The 19737-nt window shown below is 36.3% G+C and overlaps 1 protein-coding gene across 1 annotated transcript in view; it reads right to left on the bottom strand.

Moving 5' to 3' along the window:
• Positions 1 to 19737, bottom strand: part of LARS2 (leucyl-tRNA synthetase 2, mitochondrial) — an 84045-nt gene that overhangs the window by 47013 nt on the left and 17295 nt on the right. Inside the window, exons 6-7 of the mRNA XM_058036860.1 lie at positions 12910 to 12999; positions 8695 to 8838 (exon numbers count right to left, since the gene is read on the bottom strand). Of these exons, the coding sequence (XP_057892843.1) occupies positions 8695 to 8838; positions 12910 to 12999 (234 nt within the window). The remainder of the gene's footprint in view (positions 1 to 8694; positions 8839 to 12909; positions 13000 to 19737) is intronic.

Here is a 19737-nt window from a genome sequence, read left to right as displayed (position 1 = left end):
TAATTTCCATTAAAAAAAAAAAAAACCTGATCCTTAAAAGTGTATATATAACTTTTTGTTATTTCTGCCACAAATTTGTTAATTGATTTGCTAACACAGAGAAGACAGTCAGTAAGAAGACTCCCAGCACACAGGCAAATAAACAAAAGTAAAACCATGTTGGAGTCAGCAGGGGACAGAGAACAAGAGCAGCATTTCAGTCCAGTAAGCAGAGAGTGACAAGATTACCAAATAAACTCCATTTCTGAATTTCTGATGATAACTTAATAGTGAAAAATTTGGAAACATTAGGTAGCAGAGCATTTCTGCTTTCATTTCTCATTACTCAGAAAGAGACATGAAAACCTCAAATGCAAACATCTAATTACAGGAGAAATTACTCCCATCTTAATTAAACATAAGTCAAGGAATAGCATAAATACATTTTGTCAGTCTTTCAGATCTAAAGATAGACAGACTCAGGAAAAGCTAAAGAAATCAAAGTTGTGTTCAGGGATGAGAATGATTTAAAGGCTCTTACACCTGAAGAAGTTGGAGATTGAGGATAAATGTTTCACAGACTTTTTTACTCTTTCAGAACATGCAGAAAATCCTGGCACAGCCAGAAGATGAAAGTCAACTACCTCAGATGATCAGAGAGTAACTAAATCAAGATGAATTTGCTGAAAATTCATCAAAGACAATGATGACCAAGCCTAAAACTAGAAGTAACACATTGTATGTGAAAAACTGGTCTCACATTTCTAGCTGTTTAGTCTGCTGAGGCTTATCACAGAAAGAGAACTTCAGTTAAGCAATTTTCAGGCAAAAAAGATCCAGAAAATCCATGAACAGAAGTATTTTACAATCTCCCAAGAGAATCTCAACTCCAAAAGTCCTCCTGCTTTAGTTCAAAGAAAAATTCTGCTGAACCCCTAAAAAATTCAGTCTTTGACTCCATGAACTAAAAGTTTTAGTAGATCAATACCAGCTACTAATTTCATATTTAGTGAGAGTGACTTAACTCCTCTATGATAATACATGAAATAAAGTGGAAAATCTAAATATAACCTATATAATCAAATGTATACTCTTTTTTTAAATGAAGACACTTCAATGAAGTTTGACAGATCTGCAAGGTAACAAGAAGATCAGAATAAAAACTTCAGCAAAAGGTCGCATTTCAGAAGAATTCAATTAGCAAAATAAAATTGCATTCTACTAAAAACAATAAAATTTAAAAGCTTTGCTTCTGAGGAAGAGTCAAATAAATATCCAAGCTCTGTTTGAATTAAAATGAAATTCTTCACTTCATTTGATCAAACTCCCCAAAGAGCAACCAAATGTAAACTAAAGATTACAGAAAATCATTTAATACAACTTAATATATTAACATATATTAAAGCACAAGAAATTAAAGCTAGGCTACCCACTGTTTTATTTTGCACTCTATTGCACTGTTCCAACTGTGATTATATGCTACAGCTTCTGCTGGCATTTAATATCTTCTTGTTTTACTATTTCTTCTTCTCCTTCAGTAGTTTCTATCTGTACTATTGTAGGTCACTCTTGACTTTTATTTCCCATGTGTGAAGAATACTGAAAACATACATTAAAGAGGAGCAATAACACAGACACTGTGTATACTGAAAATTCTTTCTCATAAATGTCTGAACTGTCAGCAGTTTTCCCATTTCCTTACCTACAATTTATGGGCAACAAACACCTCTGGTGTGATTACACAGAGCTGAGGCAAATAAATGTTTCCTTAAAAGCAAAAAGTAAATCCAGAATTATTCTCCAGATTTGCTCTTCAAAGCTGTTCCTTGCTTAAATTTCTGAAGAGAAGATACTCCCTTTCTGAAATAATGAAGTATATATTTGTGATGAGTAACTGAATCCATAAATAGAAAAGCTCTTCAAAACATTTGCTATAATTTTTAACAGTATTAAGTATGCACTGTTTTGGTTAACCTCATACCAACAGGAACTTAAATGTACATTGCTGTACCATCAAATGAGATGCTGCGTTTAAAACAAGGTGACAAGACCAGCCTGGTCTGGATATCCACAAACAACTTTCTGCCTTGCCAAACTGACAAAACAGGGGCCATTTCTTAGGAATGAAGTGCTCAGCAAGCTGAGGGAGCCCGGCTCTTGGTCCTTGTCCAGGAGACAGCTCTCAGCCTGGCTCAAGAAGAAGTGCTTCAAATAGAGCTTTATCAGGCCTGCTCTGTTGGGGAAGACAACTATGAGCTCGACTCCAAGTGTGGGAATCAAAACAAAGCACACACAAAGAATGAAAAAGAGCCAGCATTTCAGTTCTCAGTGATGAGGCATTACTTCCTGCTATGAAATCCCAAGTGCTACCAAGACTCCTGACATCCTGAAATTCAGTACTTCAATCTCATTACATTTCATTACTATTCTGCTTCAGATCTCAGAAATAAAATACAAAATAAAAAAATCAAGCAAAACACAATTACATGAATTGTGTACAATTCCAAATCTATTCAGATGAGGCAAAAAAGGCTGTCAGATGCAGTGCAAAGCCAGAGAAGAGTTGTAGTTCATTTGCTGTTTTCCCTCCACAGAGTCAGCACCATGCCCAACATTGTGTTCCTGAAACCCACAGAAAGTGAGAAGGGTTTATCTCTAAATGTCTTTACAAAAAAATTTAACTAAGAAAGGGTGCTACTTATCTGTATGGCAACTGTCAATTACATCAGTAGAATTTTTTGAATTAAACAGACTGCCCTACTGCTGTGCAAAAAGGGGAGATCATTTAAGGCAAAACTTGAAGTTTTAAAGTTGCTTCTGTTTCATTTTATTCAAGAAAAGATTATTTTCCAGCTATTTGAATGAACTTTCATACAGTAAAATATGGAAAAGAATTGTATAAATTTAATTTAGGAAGAACAGCATCTATAAAAAGACTAACCTTGCCAATTCTGTTTTGAGGACTCAGCTGACCACGTATAAAAACCTCCATAAAAGCAATTTACAGGTACACAGAAAAAATACTAACATTTACAGACAGATTTTTCCAATGAATCTGCCTACCAATTCAGCAGGGTAACCATAGCAACTAAATGTTTTAGCTTAAACATCTTAAATGCACAGACAACAATCTGAATAATAATGCCATCAGTTAAGGCATTATACTTTTATCAAAGAAATGCATCAAAAGAAAAATAACAATTAAAATGTTCTCTAAAAATCAAAAAAAGCTGCTAGACTATTTCACATGTACTTTACAGTTTAAAAAATGGGTCACAATTACTTTATTACTTTTCATAAGCAAAATGCTTTCTGCTAAGCATTAAAAGCCTGGTCAATATTTTTGCCCTTTGAACAAAACTCATTACCAGTGGTAAATTGCCATGTGAGCCAACACTGCTCTGTTTACAATTTTTATTGCAAGAAAGGAATATGAGATGGTGCAGTAACTACAAAAAAAAAACCAAAAAAACAAAAAAAAAAAAAACACCACTAAACCAAAGAACCAAAGCAAGTCCACACCAAACCACACCAAAGCAAGTCCACAGGAGATGATTGCTCTGGACACAACAGAAATGTGAAAAACAGTGTGTGTAGGAATGAAGCACTGGTTCCTGTAATACCCAGCTTCACAGACCACTAATAATCATGTAACTCCTGGCTGCCATTTGACCAGTAATGTAGGCACTGCAGATGAACATTACTCTGATTAGTTTTTATTTCCATTAAGGTTGTGAGATATCAAGGAAAACATAAAATGATAAATGGGCAAAAGAGAGGAACACAGATGACTAGAATAGATCGTCAGTATACACTATAAATAGGCTGAAAGTTACAACAAAATAGTTTGTGGATGCTACCAGCAGAAAATAAGTTGTATCCATACATATTGAGCCATTATTGCTAGCTGGTAATTTGCATGAAGAATTAAGGGCTAGAAGATGAATTAAATGTATTTCAAATGGAACTTTTTCTATGAAAGAAGGCTATGGAAAGACTTACAGTGCCTACATTACTGGTCAAATTTTCCTCTAAGCCACACAGGAATGGAGCAAGTTAACAGAAATTGTAGAAGTGAAGGGAGACGACCCATCCTTTGATCAGCATCGAACTCTGATTTATTGATCCAACATGCACATTTTATAACCATGTTAATTAAGTTCATACATATTGCAAAACCCGAGCTCATCATTGGTCACAGATTACACATTAACCCCTCCTTTTGTTTTCAATACCTGTGGTTTGTTATTGAGACCAAGACTTGTTTTTTCTCATCCTGTTACGAACGGTTCTCAAGGCCTCCATGTTTGTCACTCCGCTTTCCCATACCTTATCCAAGGACAAGGTATTTACTTGTTATTGAAGACAGGCTTGAGAACTCTTGCTGCTTACAGAAAGGTGCCTGAGAAACAGGCTCGAGAATTAGCTGCTTACAGCTGCCCTTTTCCATCAGCTGTATATTTTCATGGCCTTTATTTTTCTTCAAGCCATGTCTGAGCAAAATTCTCCAACAATTTCCCGTTTTTCCTTTTTGCACAAGGAGGTTAGTCTGCCAGGGTCTCCCCATCAAGAAATAAAGCTTTTTTTTTTTTTCCAAATACTTTCTCACTATCTCAACTTATAGAAAACCCAGGTATAACTTTGGGGAAGGAATAGGAAACAGATTTGTAGAGAGCCATTTTTCAGAAAAAGGGCAAGGAAGGTGATACTTCTGACATTTGATCTTGAATTTCTGTAAACTTTTCAGAAGAAATATTAGTCACCATTGAAGGCACAAGAAAAAGGTGACCAGAATCAAATAGCTTTCCCTACGATACACCAAAACCAGATAAAGGCCTGACTGCACAAAGGTGAGTGAGACACTCATAGAATTCTAACCCTCTAGGTCTGAAAGTAGGCCAATCAGAAAAAAACACAAGTCTTCCCCAAAAGGTGCAAGGACTAAGTTACTCTTAGTGCCTTTCAATTTTTAGATTTCAAAATAAGATGTAGTGGAACTTCAGTGGATAGCACAAATCTAGTCACACAGCTCACTGAAAGCCTGATCCACTTGGCTCTCTACCTTTTTCCAAACCCAGGAAAAACATCTTGCACAAAGAAGGATTAAATCTGCTCTGTGCCTGTGAACTGTGAGGAAATAAAGGGCCATGTGTGCTGGGATACAAATTCTGGCAGTACAGCCCAAAGACCAAAATGCTGCTCTGTACTGACAGAAAACACAGATTTTCATATCACAATGACTGTGACCACACTAACCTGACATAATCTTGTCTTAACCTTCTGGACACACTTAAAAAAAAAGGAATTGGACAAAAGATGTTCAACAGGTAATTGACTCAAAAATGGGGAATAAAGGACTCAGGATCAGACAAGTTCTGGAAGGGCAAATTTCTATTTCTGTTAGTGTCTAATGCAAAACAATCTAGTCACACAGCTCACTGAATGACCACGGATTTGAAATTGACCATGGATTTGAAATTCCTCATTTTATAATGCCCCCTCAGATTTCCCTTCTACAGGAGTCTGGCATATGAATTACCAAACAACTGACAAAAAAGGGAAGTGAAATCCATAAAGAATCAAATTGCTTTACTGATTTATCATTAGAGGCACAAATATCTGAAGTCTTGGAACTGAAAAGAATTTCAGGAAAACAAAGCTGTACTGGTAGTGTTTCTGGTCTGGTTTCATAAGCCAGCAAAATCTCTTCATGGAAATAAGTGTGTTCAAAATCAGGAGACATGAAATAATACCCCTTGCCAAAGTGAAGGTATCACCACCACCAATGTTATCATCCTGAAATCCTATTAGCAATTAAAGATCTTTAGCTTCTTAGAGAGATGTCTTTATCCTCCACTAAAAGGACTAACTCCTTAGAAATCTGGACCCTCCACTCCAAGAGGAAAGGTTCTGTAAATGATGAAAGTGAATGAAGGTCTCCCTCTCAATAAAGCCCATTCTCCTGGCAAGAGCTTTTGAAAAGAGGTGAGGAAGAAGGTTTGAGGAATAGGCTAGGAAGAGTGATTACTGTAACCAGGGTGTTCAATAAGGCAGGATAATGTGGATTCAGATGAAATGTCAACAGCCTGAATCCAAAGATAAAGGGGACAAAAGAAACAGGAGGAAGGATTCATGGGTTTTACCACTCCTGGAGAAGTACTGGCACAACTACCATAAGGAATGAAGAATTGTGTGCAAGGATGTTTTGAGGATAACTAGTCGAATTATTCAGGAAGAGAAGCCAAAGTTGTAGCATTTCAGATCTGTAATTTGGCTCCTGTCAAAATGCTAATGTGAAGCTTCCTGATTATTATGTCAGTGTGTGCAAAGAGTTTCTAAGAGACTGAAATGCTTGGCCACTATTAGCTCAGATCCAGCCTCCCTCCAGTGGACTGTTTACAGCTGTGGCTTGCAGTTCATGGGCTGTTCAGAGTTGTATGGCCAAAACAGTCTTCCTGAGAAAATAAACCACAGCACGCTGTGTTATCTAGTCTCTTGCAACTTGAAAGAAAAAAAATTACCAAAAAAAGGGACTTTATTTGTCTTAATCTTCCAAGCATGAAATCCATCGACTATCAGATATTGGACTTCATAGAGCAGAGCCTGGTAATCTGCTATTCTTATTTCAAGGTGGGGGGGAAGTTATTTTTCCCCCTCTACAACCAAATGTTTAAAAGCCTTGCCAAAAGAAGCAGAGTGAGACTGTTTAAAAAGAACCACAGCAACAAAAATAGGAGTGAATGGAGGGTGAGTAAAAAGGAAAATCCAAACCACCTGCTGATTCTTGGTAGCATCTGTCACTGTACAAGAAGTGGGAGAACATGTAGGTAATGCTTGCCAAAGCACTTCAGCTGGAAGCAGCATGGCATCATTCACTGATCTGGTTGTATCAGCTAGCACAGACCCTATGAATATCAATCACAAACTGAACAAAATTTTGGGAAACCTTCACATAAATCTGTAGAGTACTCAACTGTCCTTTGCAGCAATGTTTTAAGGTTTTGTAGGAGTTGATACAAATGGTCTTCCTGAAATGAAAAGCAGAAGCAGCTCTTATTCATGTCACTAAGATATTCAAGAACAAAAGGTCACCTGCACATTTGCCCCTCATGTAGGTAGGGAATATGGCAGCGTGCTGAGGTGACATCTTTGGGGGGAAGATGAGGGGGTGTTGTGGGGGCAAAAGTTCCGTCTTATCATAAGATAAGCCTGCTTACTGGGGAATGACATGATGGAATGATGGAGATGTGATCAGAGATTGTGCATTTCCTCTAACAGCATTTCTCAGGTAAGAGACTAAATACAAAAGATAAATCCTTCCTAGCAGAGGGTGGATATCGAGCAAGAGGTAATAATCCCATAAACCAAGGGTGTTTTCAAGGTTACTGAAAAGCTCCTCAGTCACGTCTTTTGGTCTCGATGAGTAAAAATTTATGGCTGATTCACCCCTTTTAAAGGGATATAAGTGATTGGGTACCAGCATGGATACAGACCAGAAATACCAGTCATTGCTTCCTACAACCTGTATAGAGACAATAGACAAAAGAAATAACAGTGGAGACAGAAACTCTAATGGAGCTCCAGCCTCAAACGGGGGGAAGAATCAGTGAGTTGGTGCAGACCCTAAAATATCACAATGGTCAAAATGAAATCTGGTGACAAAGGAAGTGGGGGGAAAAAGCTCAGAACGTTGTGCTTATTTTGTGATGCTGCAGACATGCTCCATTTTTCCTTCAGCTATTGCAAATGTTCCCTCCTTACTGCCAGAACAGGCAGCACAATCAAAAAACATGTATCTCAAGCACTTCTCTGTGTATGAAGAATCAAAGCATCAGGCAGGATATCTAAAGCTTTTCTCTTTGTTATGAATAGACCTAGAGAGAGACACAGACTTCTCCTTGGATGATAGTGGAAATTTGGCTTCTTGAGTCTGGGACTTGGGAAAAGGATCAAAGACAAATGTTTAATATTTTCTTGGGAGCAACTTTCTCAATCTGTACTTGAAGTCTCCATACACAGAACACTCAGAGGGAATAAAAACTTCGCCCAGACACGACAGGAAGCAGATACTTTCATCTCAGAGAGCATAAAGCCAAAACTTTTGTTCTGAATTCTGAAGTATGGAATCTACATTGTCCCAGCACAATCAAAACTGGAGCTTATAAGAAAAAAGGATGTTTAAATGACTTGAAAACATTTTTAAAATAACAGATTATCAAACAGAGTAGAGTGTGAAGTGAAGTAGAAGGTTGAGATGAATCTTCAATAAAAAGCAGTTAAACATAAAGAACTATGATGCAGACACAGGTAGAACTGAATGCTAGGTAACAGGCTGTACTCCATTGCTAATAAAATGCCCACAAGTCAGCAAACAAGTTTTGCACAGCTCTACACTCAAAATATGCAGAAAAGCACTTGATGGTGAACACAGATGCCAATGTGCAAATGCAGAACTCAGTAATTCACTTCTAATTTATGCCTTTTGATTTCTTCAAAACTTAATCCCACACCAGTCACCTACAATTCTTAAAGAGGTGAACAGAAGAACTTCAGGGGTAATAATTTTAATATACACACATACACAAGGATATTACTATGCAATTATGTATTATTCAAACATGTATCTATAAAGGACCACATTCAGCTTAATATTTCTGAGCAAGAAGTCTCCTCTTCAAAGTGCTACCATAATTTCCAAAAACTGTATTCTCATACCTTTGCATAAGCAGTTGTCTTGATAAACCACTGTTTGAGGTATTTCTGCTCCACTTTTGCTCCTGAACGCCAAGAGCAACCATTGTCATCCACCTGCTCATTAGCTAGAACAGTCTGATCCACTGGATCCCAGTTAACCAAGGCCTAAAAACAAGTTGCAGGAAGAAGAAACACTTTCAGCAGCTAGTTAAAAACCAGTTTTACTTTACAGATGCCAAATGAATTATCCAGAGGCACACCTTGGAAGTTTGCCCGAGTCTTCCATATTTTTAAAACATTAATTTGAATCAGCAACATGGACTCAGATGGAAAAGTTTTGAACATTCATCTTCTCAGAATTCAAAAGACCCAGAAATGCAGTTGGCAAGATTTGTCCAGACTGATCATGCTAGCAGGATAGGCTGGTACTTGACTGCTTGGCTGTAATATATAATAAGTGTTCCAACTTGACTACACTTCAAATAAAATAGTCTGATGCTTAAAAGTTCTTCACTACTAATCCAAAAGTGTTGAGTCAGACTGAGGGGGATGAGTAGACAAGGATGTCCAACTGAAAAGGACAGAATCTCAAGGAAATATTACAGTGGTCAGCTATATTTTAAGTGAAAGAGTTGATATTATTTGTATGTAACTCCTGTCAACTGCATGAATTACTTTTGGAATTCTTTGCTTATCAATACAAATGCATTAAGTGAAAATCTGTGAAGTGTAATTAATGTTGGTGTTCAACTCCACAAGCCTTGTATTTTGAGCTTTAGAGTCAACTGAAATACAAGACATAACATACTGGAAAAGAAGCAAAAATCAAACTCAGCCTCCCTAGTGCTGAACAATTTAACTGGTCACTTATCAAAAAGGATCTAGGATCACAAAAGAATCCTATCCCAAAGTGGCATAAAATGCTATACATTGACTTGAAAAAATGAACAGAAAGAAAAAAAGTATAATCAGAGCAATAGAGTAATCTATTATATTGAATGTTATTTAGTATTTAAGCTAAATTAGTCTGACTGAAAAACAGCAGCTATCGTTCCATAGAGATCTAATACATTAAACATTTTAAAAAATATTTGAATGACTTCTTTGGGTATGGGGAGGTCTTGTATCTCTATCAAAAATTAGTAACCGCACTCACATTGTACTTTATATTTTATCTATCACTGATCACCTTCTGACCAGTTTCCAAACACCCAATATTGCTTCATTTTAAATATGCTATATGTTCTTACAAATAGTAAATACCACAACCACTTTACAAATCTTAAATGAGGAGAGCTGAAAGAAAGACACAGGGATCCTCTTGCTTCAAAATACTGCTCACAACTGTGTGAGCACAAAGTCTGGCTACACTGAGTTATAAAAAATTTATTATCATTAAACGAAAGAATGTTATTCATTGATAAATTGAAACTTGCCTTGAAACGAAGCTTCTTTGAATTCAGACTTGAATTTAAACTTTTTACTTTTAGCCTTTTATCTGTTACCAACCAATAATACCCCACCAGATTTTAAAAAGGCTTATGAAAATTCATTGTGAAATTAAAAGAAATCAATATATTCCACTATTACAAATGTATTTTCCAGAAAATAAAGCTTCTTCAGTAGTAAGACATTATGAATATGGCTCTAAAGTAATCTAAAAGTAATCTTTTAATTTATAAAGTTCTGAAAAAATGCCACACAAAGTTACACCTAAAGAGAGTTAAATCAGACAATACTGAGAAGTAATAAAATTCCAGTTGCATAAAATGGTATTAGCATAAGCTTGTATTAAACTGGCTGTGACTCTAAGTTGAGCAAAAATACCATTTCTATTTTGATGATAACATACCAAATTTATGATGAAAATTTTGGAAGGTAACTGAAATGATTACATAACTATTTAGCATAACAAATCCTCCTGTTACAACTCATGAGGCTATATTTAAATAAATCCTGCAAAACATAAAGCAAATATGCATTTAAGAAATGGCTGGTGGAAAGTTCTTTGTATTTTTAAGTTACATTCCTTCCATCTCACACAGACTTTTGACAGTATCTAGAACCTGGCTAATAAATGAAATCTTTAGTTCCTGTTTGTACCTCACAAAGGCAACTTCTTGACAATGACAGCCTCTGAAACTACGACCCCAGGAAGCTGCTCAAAGTCACCTACACAAAGAAAGCAGAGAGCAGGAGTGTTCAGAGCACACCAATTATCTTGCTCTCCTCACTATGCCAATGCAGACATGTGCTTTTAAGGCAGGATTCATCTTGTCTAACTTCAGCTCTCCTAAGTGTGAGCATCTATCTCCAGGCTTCTGTCTCTGTGTCCACTGTGGATTACAGGTATCTGATCAAAGCAGCAGAGTCAGGGCAGGTATTAACCTCAGTGAGGCACTCACACCTGGCCAGGCCAATAACCTCCACAGCACATTGACTAGGTGAGTACTGCAGGAAAAAGGGACAATTTTGCTGCAATGAATAAAGGTGCCCTCTCTGGATGCTGCAGCGCTCAGACAGACATTGTTAATCCTCCATAATTGCAGCTCATGGACATTCTGAGCCTGTGCCTCCCTGCCAGGGTAATTTCTGGTCAGACATGCACACTGCTGGAACAGAGCATGAACTAGGCTAACACCTTATTCTTATTGTCACAGCAAGGCTATGAACTATCTCTTGTGCCCAAAATGAAACTGTAATACAGGAGACTTCAGGCTGTGTTTAATACATACTGCAGATACACTGACAACATGAGACAAATATATGCTTTAAGTATATATGACTGTTCAAAGAGACCCAGGGTTACGGGCTCTCTCTGCCATCTGTTTCCTGCCAAAAAGCAACTGGTTCATATCCACCAGAGATTACATCCCCTACAGATTGACAGATGCTGATTTAAGTCCTCAAGCTGATCCTTGACTTGAAAGCAGATGGAAGTTAGAAGTAGATTCAATCACTGGTATCCAAACACCTCCAGGATCCCACAGTACTCAGAGTCAGAATGTAAAATTTATTTTGTATATCATCCCTGCTTTAAATGAAGCAGCAAACTTTTACTTTCTTGAATCATCTTGATTCAAGATTCATCTTGAATCTTGAGTTCACTTGTCAAACAACAAATTCACAGATAAACCCAGGTTTGTTACAACAAAGCTGAGGGTTCACTTTTTTTAATACAAGAAAAAAATAATTACAGAAGGGAAAAAAAACCCCAACCCCCAATCTAGCAAGCTAGTATATATTAACCATTGAGAGATTTCACTGGTTGTCATTTAAGATCTCTAAATACAAATGCAAATAGGAGAAATAGCTCAGTAACACCCTGCTATCCTAAATGCTACCTTTCACCATCAATCTCTTTTTCCAGGTTCACAGAATAATTCGAGTACGTCCTTAATTATATCCTATGGGGTTTCCTGGTTTCTACAGAATACAAATGAAATATCAAAGCATATTTAAGAAATCTTAGTTTCCTTTTTAAGTTAGAAACATTCAGTAAATTGCTGCTTTGTTAAAGTGCAGCTGTTCAGGTATTTTGGAACTGCATTGCCTAGGCTATACAGAGAGTTCTCTGGACTGCTCATTCAACATCTTTGTTTCATCTCGTGTTTCAGAAATAACTGAAACCTTCACTTTTCAGATACAGCCTGACACATATTAGGTACAAAATATTATAATTTCTTAATGTAATGGTAACTGATAAACAGCTGTGATAGTCTTATGACACCTAATACTTCTTAAATATTTTGAAGATCACAAATAGTGTTCTGGAATAGGATGGTTATGCACTTGATCTCCAATTATCCTATCCAAAACCATAAGTTCTGAGACAGTATCACAGTAATGTTAGACAGGTAAATAATCTCACTGCTGAACAGACTCCTAATGACCACCATGTCATGTATTTCCATGAGGGACAATAAAATCTAGAAAATAGTAAAGCCAGGAAATAAAAACCTAAAAGCTATATTCTGGTCCTGCACTTCAGTGCAAATCTCTGACAATAAACACTTCTGACTTGAATTGCTACAATGGCCATGCATGTTAGCTAGTTATAAACTGCTACATAGAAAATTCTGTATATATAAAATTAATTCCATTTTAGAGTGATTTAAAACTAACAGAGCACAATCACTTTATGACTGTGAATGGACAATGCAGAAATGTGCCACTGACATGAGGGATTTAAATTAGTGCAGCAGCAAAATGTTGAAGGTCAAAGTTTGTACCTACCTCTTTTTGATACACTATCCCAGCTTCAAAAAGCTTAAGGAAGAGATATTGTGTCCATTTGTAGTACTCTGGTAAGCAAGTGGTTACCTCCTGTAGAAAAGAAATAAAAATTTCTGAAACTATTCTCAGTATTTTCCTACACTGTTTTAACTTCAACAATTAACCCAGGAGTGTATAATATATTCCACAGAGTAAACATTTATGCATGTATTCATGTACAAACCTATTTACTTGTATAATGCTTACAAGGAATGACAGTCACAATGAGTGATAGTCACCAGAGAACATTGGCTTTGTGTGGGTTTAATGCAGAAGGTAAAGTTTCCCTGTTAATGTGGGATATAAAACTCTGTAAGATTAAAGCTGATAGATATAAGAACAGAAGATGAATGGAAGTGATTACAGCAGCCTGATCAAGGAAACAGCAAAACTAGAAAAAAAAAAAAAAAGCAGACTTCTCTCAAAGAGCCTTCCTAGCCAGGCTGCCTTTCCCTCTGTTGCTCAGCAATGGGAGGCAGGAGCCGAGGCTGTGGATGCTCAGAGGCAGCAGGGAGCTGGCTGATGTGAGGCAGGCAGAGCGAGGAGCTTCCAGCTGAAACTGTGGGTGCAGGAGGAGAGAGAGAGAGAGAGAGAGAGCAGCGCTGAGGAGCTGCTGGCACACGGACCGTGCGGGGCACACAGCTTGGAGTACTGGGTAAGGCTCGGGAAGGGCAGCTCACACAGGGCAGCTCACACTCAAAGCTCAGACAAGCAACTGCTCCAAAAGGCAAGGCAGCTCAAGTTAGGAGGATGCTCTAGGTTTAAGTATGGAAAAAATGAGTCATAAAAGTCACAAATGAGGAGGATGGTTATGAAGGAAATAAAGATGGATAAAAATAAAAGACAACATAAGCAGGAGGAATGGGAGTTACGACAACAGCAAGCTGCGATATAATGGATAGCTTTTTTAAAACTCAAAAACATTTGCTAAGTTTTTAGTGAACTCTGATAATTAAAAAACAAGCTGCTTACCAACTGCTTACTAAGCTCCATATTTTAAATGTTTGTTCTTAAAAAACTCTAACTTAAAATAAGCATTAATATGTAAAGACAACTAATGGATTCCATCATTACAGACTCCCTGTTTTCTCAACACAAACACAGGTTTCACAGGTGCAATGGGAACCCACATACCTGCTTGAAGTGAAAGAGGCTTCTACATCAACTTCAAATTAATATGAACATCTCTTGATTTTAAAGTTACTGACAAAAAGTAAGCCACTGATACAATTTATTCCATTTGGAGTAGTTATCAAGCATCAGAAATAGCTCTAAATGTGAAATGTCTTTCACGTGGGCTTTCCCATCATCCTAGCTTCCCACTACACACAGCTCCTGCAATATCATCTGCTACTCAAATGACATCTGAAATGCTCTAGCAGAAAATTTTTATCCTTTTTCCACAACTTTATATTCTAGTTGCTTTGAACTTTATATGCCAGTGCTGAAACATAGCTTTTAACAATTAATATGACCTTTGAATAAATGTGCCTCAGAAGTGTGTATAAGAGGTTTTCAAGATCAAAAAGAGACATTTAATGGCAAGTTTTCAGCTCAGCATGTGAAGACCTAGTAATGAAAAACAGTTGCTTGATTAAAACCCTTTGCTCTGCACTGAAAAAAACCCCCACTTGATAAAAATCTGATTTCCATCTCTTCAACTAAGCACATTTAATAGTTTTTCCCCCCCTGCTTCTTCACACAGTAACAACAGTTCTTGTGCCAGTGTGATGCCACTACAGGCAACAGTTTCATCACTGAATATCAGACACACAAAAGAAGAGACACAATCCCTTTCAGTACATTATAAGATTACGTGAGCAACAGGAAAATAGGTAGGATAACAAAAGTGAGATGTGAAATAAAAATAGAAAAGTGAATGAAGATTGGTCCTTTTGGCCCTGAAAGGCAGATATGTGTCAACTGAAACAACAAGATGACATTTCCCAATCTAAACAAGCATGTTACAAGCTTGAGCTACAAGATACAAGCTAATTGCTGCAAACAGAATCCCATGTACACGATCTCTCACAAGGAGTAAATAGACATTTCTTTGAAAGAAATGTAGCAGACTGTATCAGTGAAAAAGAAATCTGCTGTGTGGTCACTGAGATGCAAAAAGAATAATCAAGTTTAGAATTTAACTTTATAACCATGAAGGTTTGCAGTAACATTTCAAGGTAATGAAGAAAGAGAAATTACATCACTAACAAGTAAAATGAGGTGCTAAGACAAGCCAGCAAACTCCTGTCAATCTTGAAATGTGTTTTGGTGGTTTTTTTCCTATCATTTAGCACAGTAAGATTTACTGTTATAAATAATGTTGCATGTATTCCAGTTACTGACCTTGATTAAATGAATGATGCCTGGTAAAAAGTTTCCATTAGGCTGCCTTCATGCTTAAATTAAGGTGAATGTTAACATTTCTATTTATACTCTGTAAGCACGACAAAGATCCACAGAACACTGACAGAACTATCTTAACTCAGAAATACACAAAAGAGTTTATAAAAGGGTTTGAAAAGTAGCATGCTGGAGCCATTCCAGCCTGCCAAAAACTGTACATTTCTGTTTCTCATTTGCGATCTGAGCACTGGCATTACAGCACACATATAGAATCCTGTATCATAAAGCAGTACAGTGAATATATAGAACAGGATATTACCATATTCTCCACAAAAATAAAATACCTACTAAAAATCCAAACTTTTCTAAAAATATGTAAGATGCTGCTCAGGCTGTCCACTGCATGTGCCCTTCAGTGCTCTGTGAGAGATGCAGTGATCACCTCAGCATTTCAGTATTATGAAATGCCAGGGAAAGTCTCTCCCTCTTTCCCCCTCTACATTTTGCCTTTTACTTTTGTCAGCTTTAAACAGACACTCACCAAAATGCATCTTTGTCTTTGGTTAGTGCTACTGTTCCTTATTCCTACAGGAATGACACTCATTCATTAATAGAACTCATTACAAGAATTTAAATTAATCACCTATACAGGTGGTTTGCTTTTAAAAGAGCAGATACTGGCAAGGCAAAAGAAAGACCCCTATCCTTACCAAAAACTACCTTGCTTAATCCATTTATTGCAGCACAGTAATTTGTTCCAAACAAATACCATCCCAGAGGGGTTGGTAACTTTTTTCTTTTTGCAAAGAAATTCTCAGTTACAGACTAAATTGGTAGTATTATAATCTGGATTTGGTATCACTGCAATGTGGGAAGCAATGGGTCCATGAAAAGGTCAAAAAGCCATTCACTATTATGAAATCTGCTTTGAAGAGTACCTTTCAACTACCAATAAAAATAAGGGTAACCAAGAGTAAAAAATCCTGCATTAAAAAAAAACAAACCAACAAAAAAACAACAGCTAAATCTAGATGAAAGATTTTGGTGTTTAATAAAAGAAAAAGTAATTTTCAAATGCTTTGTTTTGAAATTCATTATTTGTTCTAAACCTGCTCCCTTCTAACAATTTTCTATTATGAGTCTCTGACCTTATAATTCATTTTTGCTTGTATTTTTAAGAATAAGGGTACAACTTCAAGCTACTTCCATGGCTATATTTTAAAAAATAAAAGTAATATTTATAGGCTGCATGAAAAGATTTATTTTTTCCTAAGATCCACCAGGCTTTATGAATAACATATAACTAGACTGGAGATATGCAATTTCCTAGTTTATTAATAATAAATTTATTTTTAGCACAGTCTTATGCTGTCCTGAAGACAGGCATGTTGCACCTCTTTAAAGGGAGATAAGAAGAAAAAGTCAGGATGGATTTTTTTCAAAATCTATTTGGGAAGATAAAACAGTCTTTAATCAATTATCTGCCTATTTTGGTTTTCAAGGGCATGCGCTACCTCATCTAGAAGTATAATTATTTGATTTTCAGAGGTTTGGAGCTACACCAACCTACATTTCTAAATTAATTTGAGTATTTGTATTTCAAAGGCCGTTAGTTTTATGCTTTATTAGCTACAAATAGAAATGTCATACAGTGCCTACATTTTGGAACACGAATATATTTTCTGCAAAAAAAAGCAGTCTTGAATCAACAGTTTCTTTTTTAAAAAATTTAATTATAATTGGGTCAATGGTACGTGGATGAGAAGAAAATTTCATAGGTAATCTATGTACTGTTGTTTTATGTATGTTCAGGCAGTACACACAAATGACAACTTCAAAATTAAATGGAAAATTATCTGCACAGAGAAAATCTACCAAAGATTTAATTTTTTTAATGTACAGAGCAGACGGGGAATATTAGTCTCATGCAAAAAATATTTCACTTGGAATGCAGAAATTGAAATTACTAAAAAACCTTCATAGAAAGAGCTACTTCCTGGGAGAAAGTTACAGATTGATAATAACTGGTGAACTGATGGCTGACTGGGAACATGCATTTGGTCTGATGACACTCCTGAACAAAATAAAGGAAAAGCTTTATATGCTTTTCATGTTTTGTTGTTGATGATATGAATCATTGAAAATGTTTAATTCCCCTGAAAATAATGTTCAAAAGAAATCACAGGCAGTTTGTTATGCTGTCTGGGGTGGTATTTTCAAAAAATCTGATCACCAGGAATGCTCAGATTATAGTTATCTTAAACCTAAAACATAACGTTGGGGATTTTTAAAATTTTCCATGTGTTTTTAATGACTCTTAAGAGACATTTCTTCCATGCTCAAACTTCAGCTTTTCATCCTTCCATCAGAGAAACATAAATGTTCAGAATAGAAATGTTATCTCACTTATTTAAAAAAAAACTCTCCCCAGAATCACACCATTTTGAAAGTGATTTAAAATATAATACTTCTAACTTGAGGCACTTAAAATACCTCCATGTTTCAGGTAAAAAAATCAGATAATCATTTGTATTCAAAACTACTCTAAGGCAAAGTACTTACAGAGTTATTTTACTCATTTAATTTAATTTCATTTTGAATTTGCTTAGATTTTCTGTTTAGGAGAGCAATTTTAAAGTGTCATTGTAACCTGACTGAAATAATCTAATCTAATTAATCTAGCTTTTAATAAATGTCTTATTTATGATATTGTACTAGATAAGTAAGTTCACTGACAGCTATGAGACAGAAATACCTGTACATTTTGATTTGTAATACAGAGAGAACAATGAAAAAAAATCATTGAAAAATAAAAGGAAATTTCTAGCATTGCAAGTGCACAGGGATTTATTCATACTAATTTTATCAAGCAATGAGATTTAACTAATCTTAGTATTCCTGGACACAAATTTCTTGACAAGCAGACATGACTATAAGCAGGAAGACTCTTTAGGACAGCTATATGCAATAGGTTCTCAAAATGGATTTTCTTTTTCTTTTTTCCATTTCTCTTTTCCCATACCATATGTAAAAGGTAAAGTTTATGTAAGTTTCCTTCCTATCATCTAAGCACATACTCTAAGCTGGCCACAGAGGACAGAGAGAGTTAACATAAATTCACATTTTAAAAAAGCAGTTCATGGAGTTAAGGTAGGGGAGTGGGTTCCCTCCAGCATTATTTGGTAAGTACTATGCAGTAGCATAATAAAGGGGAAGATTTAAGCAACATCAAGGAAATTAAATTTAAAACAGGCCCCTGCTTTGTGTAATAGTCTTGATTAATTAGACCAACCCATATAAAATCTGTTTTTCTTGGATTGTTCATAGGAGTCACTAATACTAGTGGGTTTTTTGCAGTGTCACAGTATTTTGTGAGCCACTGATTTAGAGCCATACAAGTATAGAATACTATAAAAAAATACTCCTTACCTCAAATAGCTCACTTTTAAGATAAGCACTTGCACAGCACAGTGCTTTTCTGTGCAAAGATGCCTGAGTTAGCCCAGGAGCAGTACAGCTGAGGCAGTAAGATGCTCTGCCCAGCCTAATGAGCCTGCAGAGAAGCAGGCTTTATCAGCCTGTAGAACACCCTGTTACAGCTTAGCCCTTCCATTTCCACAGGTGCTTCTTTCATGGCCAGCTCAAATATCTGTGCATTTGGAGTCACATAATATTTTGGGCATCATGCATTTTTTGCAATTAATAAATATATCTGTTTCTGTGGCTACCATTCAGGTTACTGTTACTCCAATTAGTATGACAGGCTTTCCAAGTAAAACAAAACTTAACTCATAAGCTAAGGAGTGAAAACTATAACATGTGTTGTCTTTCAAGGAACATTTTTCAGCTGTTTCAAAATCTTACTTTTCAAAAGCACCAACTACATGTCCCTAGAGCATTCTAAAGCATTTCAGCTACACAGCAGTTCAAATGGAGTTAGTAATAGGGTATCAAAGCCTTTTCCACAAGTATTGAGAGACTCCTGAAAGTTCATTAACTAAAATACAGTTTACTGGTAAAGTGAAAGTAACTCTCGAAGAATAGGCAGAGATGACAAATCATTTTTCCCTGAGCACTTATACTTCTTGCCATGGTTTTCAATACTGCCAGTTTTCCATTTGTTTTTCAGGACAGAAGGGCCAAACAGAAGCTTATACATGAGACATTAATTTTCTCAATCTTCTTGAAATGCAACCAGCACCACTGAACTCATGTGTGTGTGTGTGTGTGTGTGCATGTGTATGCTCCATAACATAGCCTCCACACAGGATTCCACTGCTTTCAATACTGCTGCACCACACATACATACAGACAACCTCTGAGATACTGACAGCTTTAAACATTAGATGTCAAGAACGCCTGCAGTGAAGCTTCCACAACAAATCTTTTATTTTCAGAGCAACTTTTTTGGCTACCAAGAAAATTTAAATCTTATTCAAAAGG

This window comes from Melospiza georgiana, chromosome 1, assembly GCF_028018845.1.
Source record: "Melospiza georgiana isolate bMelGeo1 chromosome 1, bMelGeo1.pri, whole genome shotgun sequence".
NCBI classification, from domain to species: domain Eukaryota; kingdom Metazoa; phylum Chordata; class Aves; order Passeriformes; family Passerellidae; genus Melospiza; species Melospiza georgiana.
Note: the sequence above shows the minus strand (reverse complement) of the source record. Positions and strands in the feature narration are given on the sequence as shown.